General features: G+C 39.3%; 1 protein-coding gene across 1 annotated transcript; it reads left to right on the top strand.

Annotated features, from left to right (window-relative positions):
- The first annotated feature begins 7,716 nt into the window (after positions 1–7,716).
- On the top strand, positions 7,717–12,680 carry LOC130295742 (serine protease inhibitor A6-like). The gene is made up of 5 exons (XM_056546805.1): positions 7,717–7,790; positions 8,248–8,858; positions 10,205–10,469; positions 10,555–10,702; positions 12,429–12,680. The coding sequence occupies exons 1-5, from the start codon at positions 7,723–7,725 to the stop codon at positions 12,618–12,620; spliced, it is 1,284 nt and encodes a 427-aa protein (XP_056402780.1). The 5' UTR covers positions 7,717–7,722; the 3' UTR covers positions 12,621–12,680.
- The last annotated feature ends 909 nt before the right edge of the window (positions 12,681–13,589 follow it).

Raw genomic sequence — 13,589 nt, 5'->3', positions numbered from 1 at the left:
TATTCCCTTCCTCTTCTCTTCTTCCCTGTATTCCCTTCCTCCTCTCTACTCTTCTTCCCTGTATTTCCTTCCTCTTCTCTTCTTCCCTGTATTTCCTTCCTCTTCTCTTCTTCCCTGTATTTCCTTCCTCTTCTCTTCTTCCCTGTATTCCCTTCATCTCTTCTCTTCCTCCCTGTATTCCCTTCCTCTTCTCTTCTTCCCTGTATTTCCTTCCTCTTCTCTTCTTCCCTGTATTCCCTTCCTCATCTCTTTTTTCCTGTATTCCCTTCCTCTTCTCTTCTTCCTTGTATTCCCTTCCTCCTCTCTTCTCTTCTTCCCTGTATTCCCTTCCTCCTCTCTTATCTTCTTTCCTGTATTTCCTTCCTCTTCTCTTCTTCCCTGTATTTCCTTCCTCTTCTCTTCTTCCCTGTATTCCCTTCCTCATCTCTTCTTTCCTGTATTCCCTTCCTCTTCTCTTCTTCCCTGTATTCCCTTCCTCTTCTCTTCTTCCCTGCATTCCCTTCCTCCTTTATTCTCTTCTTTCCTGTATTTCCTTCCTCTTCTCTTCTTCCCTGTATTTCCTTCCTCTTCTCTTCTTCCCTGTATTCCCTTCCTCATCTCTTCTTCCCTGTATTCCCTTCCTCATCTCTTCTTTCCTGTATTCCCTTCCTCTTCTCTTCTTCCCTGTATTCCTTTCCTCCTCTCTACTCTTCTTCCCTGTATTCCCTTCTTCTTCTCTTCTCCCTCTTTTCTTTCCGTCTCACTTCCTTCTTTTATCCGTTCATTGTTTCCTTTCTTCCTCCTCCCTTTCTGTCCTATTTGCTTCCTCTTTTCTTTCTCTTTTTAACATTCTTTGATGACATCAAACTTGCTGTTGTCTTTCAAACACCATGTGTCTTTGGGGTCCCTTACCCTTGTTACCTCTCTGTGCTGATCCTGAGCTTCCTCTTCCTGGGAGCTGCGTACGTCTGCGGCAGTGACTCCACCAAGCGCAGCGTCAGGGGTGGGGACTTGTGGTCCCACTGAGAACATCTTAGACTGACACAACCCAATGTAACAAACTTTATATTGCATGAAGAAAAGGAAGACTCACGCATGACATAATACAGTATAGAATGATGTAGAGTCAAACAAAGCAATGTGTATATATGGTTCCCTTACCCACCTACCCACACACACCTGTGGTGCACCCTGATCTTCACTCTAACAGCTGTTGGTGCACATAGAAGAGATGGGGCCCTTCCAACTCCTGCTCTGCAGCATCACTGAGATTAGGCTGAACTCTGTGAATTTCCATCATCAGACCTCAAGGCCTTTAGTTTTTGTATGAAGACAGGGTGCCCTATTGTGGGACGGGGAAGTAGGGCTTTGAGTTTACCCTTACACCAACAGTCATCTGGTTTGTCTAGCTGCAGTTTCTCTTACTGCTCACACAGGCTGTAGTGGAATCAGTTCTGATCTCTCCAACTCACCAGCCAGTCTCTCTCAGCTGCTGCTGCACTCTTTGGGGCAGATCTTTGTAACCTCTTCCCTCTGCGTCCGCTCACTTTGCTTTCCCTTGCTAGACTTAGCATTTCAAGATGGCGACCAGCACATATTACAAAATTCCACCTCCCAGCTTTAGTTCATGTGTTGGTCCATCTACTGGACACTTCAGTTAATGTACGGTAATCCCAAGGGTTACACGTGAAGTTAGCCAGAGAATGTCTACAACATAAATCTGTCTCATACTGATGTGAAATCTTATTTTTTCTACCCTCTGACTTTCTATTCTGCCCCAATCGGAGACGGTCTAGAGTGAACTTTAGAACTACAGGGGGAATGTTACTCCTTGAGGAGAGCACCATAAATATCTGAAGAGACTTACAGACCAACAATGCTTCTCTGAGAAGAAGGATATGCAAAGCAACTTTCTGGTGCCACCTTTTAGAGATAGCTTTCCCCTAAAGCCAATGTTTTTGCTGCTTTAAGAAGCCTCGGAACATGACTTGGGATTTAATTAACCAAGTCAGATAACTTTCCATGAAGAGGTGACCCGTGTGTAGACAGCTGTTTTGGTGTTCTTGCCCCTCATCAGTACACAGCAGGGTGTTGGCTCCTTGAGGAGGGCACCATGAAGGTGTGTGGACACTTAAAGGGGTACTCCGGTGGAAAACTTTTTTTTTTAATCAGGTGCCAGAAAGTTAAACAGATTTGTAAATTACTTCTATTAAAAATCTTAATCCTTCCAGTACTTATTAGCGGCTGTATACTACAGAGGAAATGCTTTTCTTTTGGGATTTCTTTTCTGTCATGACCACAGTGCTCTCTGCTGACACCTCTGTCCATTTTAGGAACTGTCCAGAGCAGCATATGTTTGCTATGGGGATTTTCTCCTACTCTGGACAGTTCCTGATATGGGCATCAGGTGTCGGTAGAGAGCACTGGGGTCATGACAGAAAAGGAATCCAAAAAGAAAAGAATTTCCTCTGTAGTATACAGCTGCCAATAAGTACTGGAAGGATTAAGATTTGTTAATATAAGTAATTTACAAATCTGTTTAACTTTCTGGCATTAGTTGATTTAAATAAAAGTAAAATGTTTTCCACCGGAGTACCCCTTTAAAGATCATTCATAGAACTGTACTACTGCATCAGGTAAAAGAAAACAAATGGTTATTTATGTTTGTTTTTTAAGCATCGCCCATAAAAACTGACAGGCAGAAACGTTTTTATCTGTTCAGAATTATAGAGGTTATACATCTCTCCTTCAGCTCTATCTGTATACTGCTGCTATATCTATAGGATTAGGATATATAGTACTTATACACCTCCTGACCAGCTCTATCTGTATACTGCTGCTGCTATCTCTATGGGATCAGGATATATAGTAGTTATACACATGCCCTCCAGCTCTATCTGTATACTGCTGCTGCTATCTCTATGGGATCAGGATATATAGTAGTTATACACCTCCCCTCCAGCTCTATCTGTATACTGCTGTTATCTCTATGGGATCAGGATATATAGTAGTTATACATCTCCCCTCCAGCTCAATCTGTATACTGCTGCTATCTCTATAGGATTAGGATATATAGTACTTATACACCTCCTGACCAGCTCTATCTGTATACTGCTGCTGCTATCTATATGGGATCAGGATATATAGTAGTTATACATCTCCCCTCCAGCTCAATCTGTATACTGCTGCTATCTCTATAGGATTAGGATATATAGTACTTATACACCTCCTGACCAGCTCTATCTGTATACTGCTGCTGCTATCTATATGGGATCAGGATATATAGTAGTTATACACCTCTCCTCCGGTTCTATCTGTATACTGCTGCTATCTCTAAGGGATCAGGATATATATATAGTAGTAACATACCTTCCCTCTAGTTGTATCTGCAGTTTCCAAATCTTCATAAAACACCACAATTATGATGATAGGTCAAATCACTTTCTTTTTTTTTTTTTTAAACATTTCTCTAAAAAACGCACTTTGAATAAGAAAACGCATCAAAACTGCACAAACTGTACCCAACCCATGTATGAGTCCCAGCAGTTTAGGCTTCTAGTTGCTGGAGTCTAGTCAGGTGATTAGGTTGGTCTCCTTAGGTGAATTGCAGTGATGAGACTCTACCCCCTCTCTCTGCAAAGCCAGAGGATTCATGGGAAATGTATGCAGTGTAGTCATTTCTGTTTTATCATAGGAATCAGTATGGCGGTAAACTTACGCCTGCCACATGATGTAAAACAGGTAAGCACAAAGTATACACAAGAACCTCTACATTATCCTTAAATATTAGCCTATGGAGCACTATATAAGCAAACATGAATAAATAAATAAATATCCTGGCATGATTCTTTATGGGGTTAATATCCCATTGCTCCAGGCGTTACTTATTAACCCTCTCTGGCGGTGGTAACACTCTCCTCGTGGGGTCAGGTCGTCATGATATATTTATAGGTCAGATAAGGCGGCCATGTTTACCAGCAATATAAATATCAAAAATATCCAGATTCTCAGTTTTTATGAAGACGACGACACGAGGAGTAAGTGAGATATTTGTTTAATTTGCTTTGTGATTTGTGTTTTTTTTTTGTTTGTTTTTTAGTTTTTTTGCTACTTAAAATTTTTGCCAAAATTTTACAAAATATAAATTTTATTTATGCAAAAAAATTATCTTCTTGCTCATTAAAGGGGAACTCTCATTCTATGGTCTTAGTCCAGGGTTTAGACGCCAAATAGTGTCAGTACAATTTTATTGGGTTTTTTAACAAAAATACCAACGTAACATAAACATAAAAAAAAAAAACTAAAAACATGGGGCATCATGCTAATGATAAGTGCTAACTTATGGTGTGGGCATATTTTATGCTGACATATTTTTATTTATTTATGTTATTTATTTAGGTATTTATTTCTTTTAATTTATTTATTTTAAATGTATCCATTTATATTAATTGATGTATCTATTTATTTTCATTGTTTATTTATTTGAATGTACTTTATTTCTTTTTTATTAATTTAGTTATTTTAATTTATTTATTTAATTTAAAAAATATTTTTATTTCTTTATTTACAATTTCAATTTTTTTTATTTATATTTATAAAAAAAAATTCTACGTCATTCCTGTACAATAAAAAAAATAAAAATAAAAATAAAAAACTTCTGTAACCTTTTTAACATACGCTGAAATTTACTTATTTTTTTTGGATCATAAATTAACATTTACATTCTGGTCCTTTTAGGCTTTTTCACAGCTTATGAAGTCATCAAGGTCTGGATGACATCACTCTATGTTATTCATTGTGGAAAAAACATACTTTTAACATATTTCTGTAACATGGCAAAAGAGGGTTTTTTTTATTTTAATTGTTTTTAAATAAAGACATGTTTACTTTGAGGCAGTGTTTCCCAACCAATTCGCCTCCAGCTGTTGCAAAACTACAACTCCCAGCATGCCCGGACAGCCAACGGCTGTCCGGGCATGCTGGGAGTTGTAGTTTTGCATCAGCTGGGGGCCCCCTGGTTGAAAAACACTTCTTTAGGAGTATTCCAGGAAAAAAAACTTTTTTTTATATATCAACTGGCTCCAGAAAGTTAAACAGATTTGTAAATTACTTCTATTAAAAAATCTTAATCCTTTCAGTACTTATGAGCTTCTGAAGTTAAGGTTGTTCCTTTCTGTCTAAGTGCTCTCTGATGACACGTGTCTCAGGAAACGCCCAGTTTTGAAGAAAATCCCCATAGCAAACCTCTTCTAAACTGGGCGGTTCCCGAGACACGTGTCATCAGAGAGGACTTAGACAGAAAAGAACAACCTTAACTTCAGAAGCTCATAAGTATTGAAAGGATTAAGATTTTTTAATAGAAGTAATTTACAAATCTGTTTAACTTTCTGTGGAGCCAGTTGATATATAAAAAAAACTTTTTTCCTGGAATACCCCTTTAATTACACCTTATAATGTCAAAAATGAATTTAGCAAATTTTGCAAGCTTCCGTTTCTAATTTTCGGTAAAAATGATGCCTTATTTTTATTCTGTAGGTCCAGACGATTACAAGGATACCCAATTTTTATAGGTTTTCTTTTATTTTACTACTTAAAAAAAAAAATTATAACTTTTTGTACGAAAATGAGTATTCCTAAAATCCTCCTCTTCTGACCCCTATAACTTTTTTATGTTTCTGCATACGGGGCAGTATAAGGGCTCATTTTTCGTGCCATGATCTGAAGTTTTTATCGGTACCATTTTAGTTTTTATATGACTTTTTGATTGCTTTTTATTATTATTTTTTGCCATTTACCGTGCGGTTTCATTAACATTATATTTTTATAGTTCAGACATTTACGCACGTGGTGATACCACATATGTTTATTTTTGTTTACATTTACATTAATATTATTACATTATATTAACAGGACAGGTTTTACTATTTTTAATGTCACTAGTTTATTTATCTTATTAACCAAATTTATTTTAACTTTTTTTTTTTTGCAGGGGAAATGGGGGAAAATAAATTTTGTTCTTTTTTTCGCTTTTTCGCAGGACAGGTTTTACTATTTTTAATGACACTACTTAGTTTATATATCTTATTAGGCAAATTTATTTTAAAGGGTACCTCTCATCAAAAAAACTTTTGATATATTATAGATTAATGTATGCAGAATAACTTTACAATTGCATGTTATTAAAAAATATGCTTCTTTCTATTAAATTTGCCACTTTGAAGAAATGACCACTAGGGGTCTCCCTACCAGTCCTGGCAGCAAGCATTTCAGACTCATGCTGGAGTCCTAAACACTACGAGCTGCCAGTCTGCTTTGTTCACAAAGGAGAACACTCAGAGCTGCCAGCCTGCTTTGTTCACAGCCTGTTTGGCTGTGAACAAAGCAGGCTGGCAGCTCTGAGTGTTTAGGACTCCAGCATGAGTCAGAAATGCTTGCTGCCAGGACTGATCGGGAAAAATACAATAGAAAGAAGGATATTTTTCATTAACATGCTATTGGAAAGTTATTCAACATTCATTAATCTAAAATATATCAAAAGTTTATTTGATGAGAGGTACCCTTTAAATATTTTTATTTTATTTTTTGCAGGGGAAATGGGGAAAAAATTAATTTAGCGTTTTTTTTAATTTATTTTTTTATTTTCTGCTTTCATTTTTTTTTTAAAATTAAGTTCTAAATTCATCCTGCTCGCCAAATGGTAAAAAGAAAATCACATGATAGGTTTATTTTGTGGGTCAGTACGATGACAATGAAACCAAATTAGCAAATTATGGAGGTTTTTTTTCTTTTTTTTTTTTTTTTACATTTTAGTGTTGCCAGTACAAGAATTTAGAGAATTTTTTTTCTTTTCGTACTTTATATTTTGTACCATTTTGGAAAATCAAATTACTTTTTCATGGCTTTCTTTTTCCGTTTTTCTGAGAAAAAAACAATCTGGCTTTTTTTTATTTATTAATTTTTCTGTCTTTTTTTCTTACAGTGTTCAATGTTTGGGATAAATAATACAATTATTTCATTGCTTGGAGGGATGTGTATTATTATTATATATATTATTATTATATTTTATGTCTTATGTATAAGAAATATGTTACAATATATATTTTTTATTACATATTATTGTATTTACATTGAAAAATTATATATATTTTATTTTTTTACTTTTTACAAGTCCCGCAAGTGGACTTAAAGGGGTACTCCGGTGGAAAACTATTTTTTTTAAATAAACTGGTGCCAGAAAGTTAAACAGATTTGTAAATTACTTCTATATAAAAATCTTAATCCTTCCAGTACTTATCAGATGCTGTATGTTCCACAGGAAGTTGTGTAGTTCTTTCCAGTCTGGCCACAGTGCTCTCTGCTGCCACCTCTGTCCAAGTCAGGAACTGTCCAGAGCAGGAGAGGTTTGCTATGGAGATTTGCTCCTACTTTGGACAGTTCCTGACACGGACAGAGGTGGCAGCAGAGAGCACTGTAGTCAGACTGAAAATAATTACAGAAATTCCTGTGGAACATACAGCATCTGATAAGTACTGGAAGGATTAAGATTTTTATATAGAAGTAATTTACAGAGTACCCCTTTAATAAGCGATCAGCAGATCTCTGGTATTATACACTGAACTAATACTATAGTGCAGTGTATTCGGCCTCTCAGGAACCACCAGGCACCCATGGCAGGTCTGAGGGTCTTCACAAGGTCTTCACAAGGCCTCCAGTTGCTATGGAAACCAACTGGCACCGGTGATCATGTCAATGGAGTTAATGGTGCACACAGAGACTCCTCAGATGCAGTGTTCACGATCTGACCACGGCATGTAAGGGGTTCATCTGTACCCGCCCCACGCAATGTATGCCTTTTCTGAGACCCGTTCTGAGCAGGGACTCCTCTGAAGTGAGGGAACTCTGAGCTCCTATGACCCGATGTGTACTGTACAACCATGGAGATAAGTAGGGTTGCTTTGCACTGCTACTTATATACTCCATGCGCCCAGCACGCTGCATTCCAGTAGTTTTGTGCGGCAAATGCCAGCGCAATGTTGCACATAACAGTTGGTTGGAATTTACTAATATGACTCTGTTAGTAAATTCTGTCCAGCTGCTATGTGTGCCCAATACATGCCCCATGTTGTACACCGCTGCCAATGTTCCATTATACGATGGTTACATTTCATTGGCATAGGCTTGAAGGACCAGATGGGGAAACAGCAGCTGGAGAAAGTTCCTTGAGCCCCAACCTTCTCATACCGCGCTGACTCTGTTCTTATGTTTCAGACAGAAGATGTGGCCTCTGCTCCTCCTCCTGTCCGTTTCCATGACCATCGCCTCCCCACATGACCATCTAAAGGAGGATTACTGCAATGGTCAAGGGGAAGGCGACAACTTACCCGAGGCCAGTATGCAGTTCGCCATCACACTTTATAAAGTTGTGTCCGCCATGCCTGTGAGACCCCCACTCAATGTCCTCATCTCCCCCATCAGCACCTACACCACCCTGGCCATGTTGGCTCTTGGGGCGAGATCCTCCACACGCCAGCAGATTCTGAGGGCCATGTGTCTGAGCGATAGCCAAGCCAACAAAATCCTGAAGGAGGACTACAAGAACTTCCTTGCAGAACTTACAACCGAAGAAGGAAATGCAGAATTCGGGATCTCAAACTGGTTCTTCTTGGAGAAATCCATCAAACCTTCCTCCAAGTACAAGCAGGACATGGCCCGCTACTACAACGTCTCCCTCCAGGGCATTGACTTTACAGACCCAGAAAATGCCCAGCAGGAGATCAACGAAGAAGTCAATGGCCAAACCGATGGCAAAATGGAAGATCTGATCAACGACCTGGACGACCAGACAAAGATGGTTCTGCTGGACTATGCAAGGTTCAATGGTGAGGGGAGACCAAAACTACTGGACCCAAAATAAGCATAAGTAAAAGAGATGCATATGTCGGGGGGGGGGGGGGGGGGGGGGGCGCTGTCACCACACTAATGTGTATCTCCTAGGTAGGATACTGTGTCAATCCACCCGATTGAGTCTGATGGCCTTAGGGGTGGACCAACCCCATGGACCATCATTGTTTTTCCCTGGAAACCCCTTGCACTGGTGTTGACCCCACATTACGGGGCAGTCCCTACTTATATTTGTGGGTATCTAGAACCAAACCCCTATAATGGGTCCAGTAGCTTCAGTTCCCTCTGTGACTCCTCTGTGGACCCATTATAGGGGTTCAGTTCTAGATACACATAGATATGTGTAGGAACTGCGCCGTGATGTGGGGTGATCATCAGTGCCAGGGGTTTCCATCCAAAAACAATGATGGTCCATATGGTGTGCTCACCGCCGAAAATGTGCAATAGGGTCCCAGGTGCCAATTATGATACTGTGTCTCTTATGGGGCAGATGTGCTTTGGGGCCCCCTTGCAACTGCTACCTTTGCACCCTCTATAGCTATGCCCCTGATGCTCTTTACCAATTCCTGCCCCACTCCCCTTACTGAATAGTCTGGTAGCCCCGCCTTTAGATCGGTGGTCTCAAACTGTAGCCTTCAAGACCTTGCAAAACTTCAATTCCCAGCATGCCCGGACAGCCAACGGCTGTCCGGGCATGCTGGGAGTTGAAGTTTTGCAACATCTGGAGGAGTGCAGTTTGAAGACCACAGCACAAACGGATAAGATAAAAGGGAAGCCTTGATTTACCTTTCGGGGACAGTGTGGATCCCCTGGAGAAGGCAGACAGGCTTTCGGTTGTTCGTGCATGCTGAGAGTTAAAGGAGTACTGTAGTGCAATATAACTTATCCCCTATCCGAAGGATAGGCGATAAGTTATAGTTCGCTTGGGGTCCGACCACTGTGACCTCCGCGATCTCCTTTATGGGGCAGACACTTTATGGGGCAGACACGCCCCTTCCATGTATCTCTATGGGATAAATGGAGGGGTCGTGTGGCCGCCGCGTCATGCGGGGACGGAACGCCCCCTTCCTGTGGACTGCCGCCGCCCCATACAGGAGATCGCTGGGGTCCCAGCTGTCTGTCCCCCGTGATCTATAACTCATCCTCTATTCCTCGGATAGGGGATAAGTTATATTCCACTACAGTTCTCCTTTAAGGTTTTGCAAAATCTGGAGGGCCACAGTTTGAGACCACGTCCGTAGACGGTCCTAAGGGGCTTTATCTCCAGGCCCCGGATCTTGGCGTCTGACATTGTTCTATATCATTTCTCCTTTTATTCCACTAGCAAAATGGAACAGCCCCTTCACATCCCAAGGGCTACGTCGGGCACCATTCATAGTGAACCAGATGAACACCATCAATGTGGAAATGATGCACCGAGTGGGTCAGTACCGGACCTTCAAGGATGACACCACCATCATGGTGGAGGTTCCATACACCGACCAGATTGTCCTACTTATTATTGTGCCGAAAAATGTGAGTCTTTACGAAGTGGAGAGAAAGTTATCTGCACAACTTATAGACAGTTACATGTCCGAGGCGAGGACAAGGTGAGTGACCAACCTGAAGGCTACATTACCGCCTGGAGTAGTGACCTGTGTATTACAACTACTGTGTTATATCCTCCATCCTCAGTCTGCTGGATCTCTACATCCCCAAGATATCACTGGAAGAACAGATCAACGTGCACTATGGTCTCCTTCGCATGGGGGTCACAGACGTCTTTAGTGACTCCGCAGACCTAACCGGGATCTCAAAACACCCCCGACTGAAAGCTTCTATAGTAAGTGGTGGGGCCAAGAAAGGGGCAGTATTATAGTAGTTATATTCTTATATATAGGAGCAGTATTATAGTAGTTATATTCTTGTATATAGGAGCAGTATTATAGTAGTTATATTCTTGTATATAGGAGGCAGTATTATAGTAGTTATATTCTTGTATATAGGAGCAGTATTATAGTAGTTATATTCTTGTATATAGGAGACAGTATTATAGTAGTTATATTCTTGTATATAGGGGACAGTATTATAGTAGTTATATTCTTGTGTATAGGAGCAGTATTATAGTAGTTATATTCCTGTATATAGGGGCAGTATTCTAGTAGTTATATTCTTGTATATAGGAGCAGTATTATAGTAGTTATATTCTTGTATATAGGAGTAGTATTATAGTAGATATATTCTTGTATACAGGAGGCAGTATTATAGTAGTTATATTCTTGTATATAGGAGCAGTATTATAGTAGTTATATTCTTGTATACAGGAGCAGTATTATAGTAGATATATTCTTGTATATAGGAGCAGTATTATAGTAGTTATATTCTTGTATATAGGAGCAGTATTATAGTAGTTATATTCTTGTATATAGGGGGCAGTATTATAGTAGTTATATTCTTGTATATAGGAGGCAGTATTATAGCAGTTATATTCTTGTATATAGGAGGCAGTATTATAGTAGTTATATTCTTGTATATAGGAGCAGTATTATAGTAGTTATATTCTTGTATATAGGAGGCAGTATTATAGTAGTTATATTCTTGTATATAGGAGGCTGTATTATAGCAGTTATATTCTTGTATATAGGAGGCAGTATTATAGTAGTTATATTCTTGTATACAGGAGCAGTATTATAGTAGTTATATTCTTGTATATAGGAGGCAGTATTATAGTAGTTATATTCTTGTATATAGGAGCAGTATTATAGTAGTTATATTCTTGTATATAGGAGACAGTATTATAGCAGTTATATTCTTATATATAGGAGCAGTATTATAGTAGTAATATTCTTGTATATAGGAGGCAGTATTATAGTAGTTATATTCTTGTATATAGGAGCAGTATTATAGTAGTTATATTCTTGTATATAGGAGCAGTATTATAGTAGTTATATTCTTGTATATAGGAGCAGTATTATAGTAGTTATATTCTTGTATATAGGAGCAGTATTATAGCAGTTATATTCTTGTATATAGGAGGCAGTATTATAGTAGTTATATTCTTGTATACAGGAGCAGTATTATAGTAGTTATATTCTTGTATATAGGAGGCAGTATTATAGTAGTTATATTCTTGTATATAGGGGGCAGTATTATAGTAGTTATATTCTTGTATATAGGAGCAGTATTATAGTAGTTATATTCTTGTATATAGGAGACAGTATTATAGCAGTTATATTCTTATATATAGGAGCAGTATTATAGTAGTAATATTCTTGTATATAGGAGGCAGTATTATAGTAGTTATATTCTTGTATATAGGAGGCAGTATTATAGTAGTTATATTCTTGTATATAGGAGCAGTATTATAGTAGTTATATTCTTGTATATAGGAGGCAGTATTATAGTAGTTATATTCTTGTATATAGGAGCAGTATTATAGTAGTTATATTCTTGTATATAGGAGCAGTATTATAGTAGTTATATTCTTGTATATAGGAGCAGTATTATAGTAGTTATATCATTGTACACAGGGACGGTATATATGACTGGACTCTTCTTACTCTTTGTAGCTTTACCACAAGACTCAGGTGAAGATTGCCGAGAATGCTACAGAATCCAGCGGCGCTGAGGTCACACGCGGCGTTACTCTCCCTAAAGCTCTGGAGTTGCGTATTGATCGGCCATTCTTTGCTTTGGTTTACAATAAACAAGTGAAGACCGTTCTGTTATTGGGGAGAATTATGGATCCGACCCAGGTTTAGGTTCTTCTTCATATAATGTTTCGGAGCAGAATGGATCCGACTTGTTCTCTGCACAATAAAGTGTTTCCTTCCATGTTGAATTCCTTTTGTTTTTATTCATTTGTCACTAAATGTCTTTGTATAAATTCCATGAATCAGAACCATGAATGGATTATCCTTTGGCCACCATCTAGGCTGGAAGAATTAGAAATGGTTCATTTAATCCGGTATCCGTATTGTGGTGGAGCCGGATCACATGATTACCGGATATGTCGGTATTTCCCACCAAGGTGTGATTATCTCGTATGCCGGCACAGAGATCGGAGAGAAGCATTCAGCTGCACGCTTCTCTTCCAGTCGTTCTAGCCATCGGTTGGAGTATGAACCCAACTGAGCAAAACTTCTGACAGGCCTCTTGCACAAAAAGCTTTTTAAAGCAACAGGTACACTTGAAAAACGCATGCCCTATACTAATAATAGGGATAAGGGGGGGGGGGCGGGGGTCCAGTGGTCGGACCCCTTACAATCTCCTGTACAGGGCCCCTCCTGAATGCGGTGTGTCGACCACCGCTCGAATTGGCCAAAACGCCCCCTCAATGCATCTCTATGGAAGTGCCGGAGCGCTGTCCTCGGGAATATCCAACTCTCCCATAGAGATACATTGAGGGGGCGTTTTGGCCAATTCGAGCGGTGGTCGACATGCTGCATTCAGGAGGGGCCCTGTACAGGACATTGTAAGGGGTCCGACCGCTGGTCCCCCATGATCTGACACTTAGGATAACCCTTGGACCCTTAGGATAAGCGATAGGTTTTTCTATCCCGGAGTTCTCCTTTAACCATTGTTTATAGAAACATAAAATGTGCGGCAGATAAGAACCATTTTGTCCATCTAGTCTGCCCAATATTCAGAATACTATGAATAGTCTCACAGACTTATACCTATCTCTATCTTATATGAAGGATAGCCTTATGTCTACCCCTATCTTATAT

The sequence above is a fragment of the Hyla sarda genome, chromosome 11 (genome assembly GCF_029499605.1).
Source record: "Hyla sarda isolate aHylSar1 chromosome 11, aHylSar1.hap1, whole genome shotgun sequence".
Taxonomy (NCBI): Eukaryota; Metazoa; Chordata; class Amphibia; order Anura; family Hylidae; genus Hyla; species Hyla sarda.
Note: the sequence above shows the minus strand (reverse complement) of the source record. Positions and strands in the feature narration are given on the sequence as shown.

Bases quoted from the DNA above. Each gene is read 5' to 3' on its own strand.
- LOC130295742 (XM_056546805.1), top strand. From the start codon at position 7,723: ATGTCAATGGAGTTAATGGTGCACACAGAGACTCCTCAGATGCAGTGT. The intron at 8,859-10,204 runs GTGAGGGGAGAC...TTATTCCACTAG, and splicing joins GGACTATGCAAGGTTCAATG to CAAAATGGAACAGCCCCTTC. The intron at 10,703-12,428 runs GTAAGTGGTGGG...TACTCTTTGTAG, and splicing joins CCCGACTGAAAGCTTCTATA to CTTTACCACAAGACTCAGGT.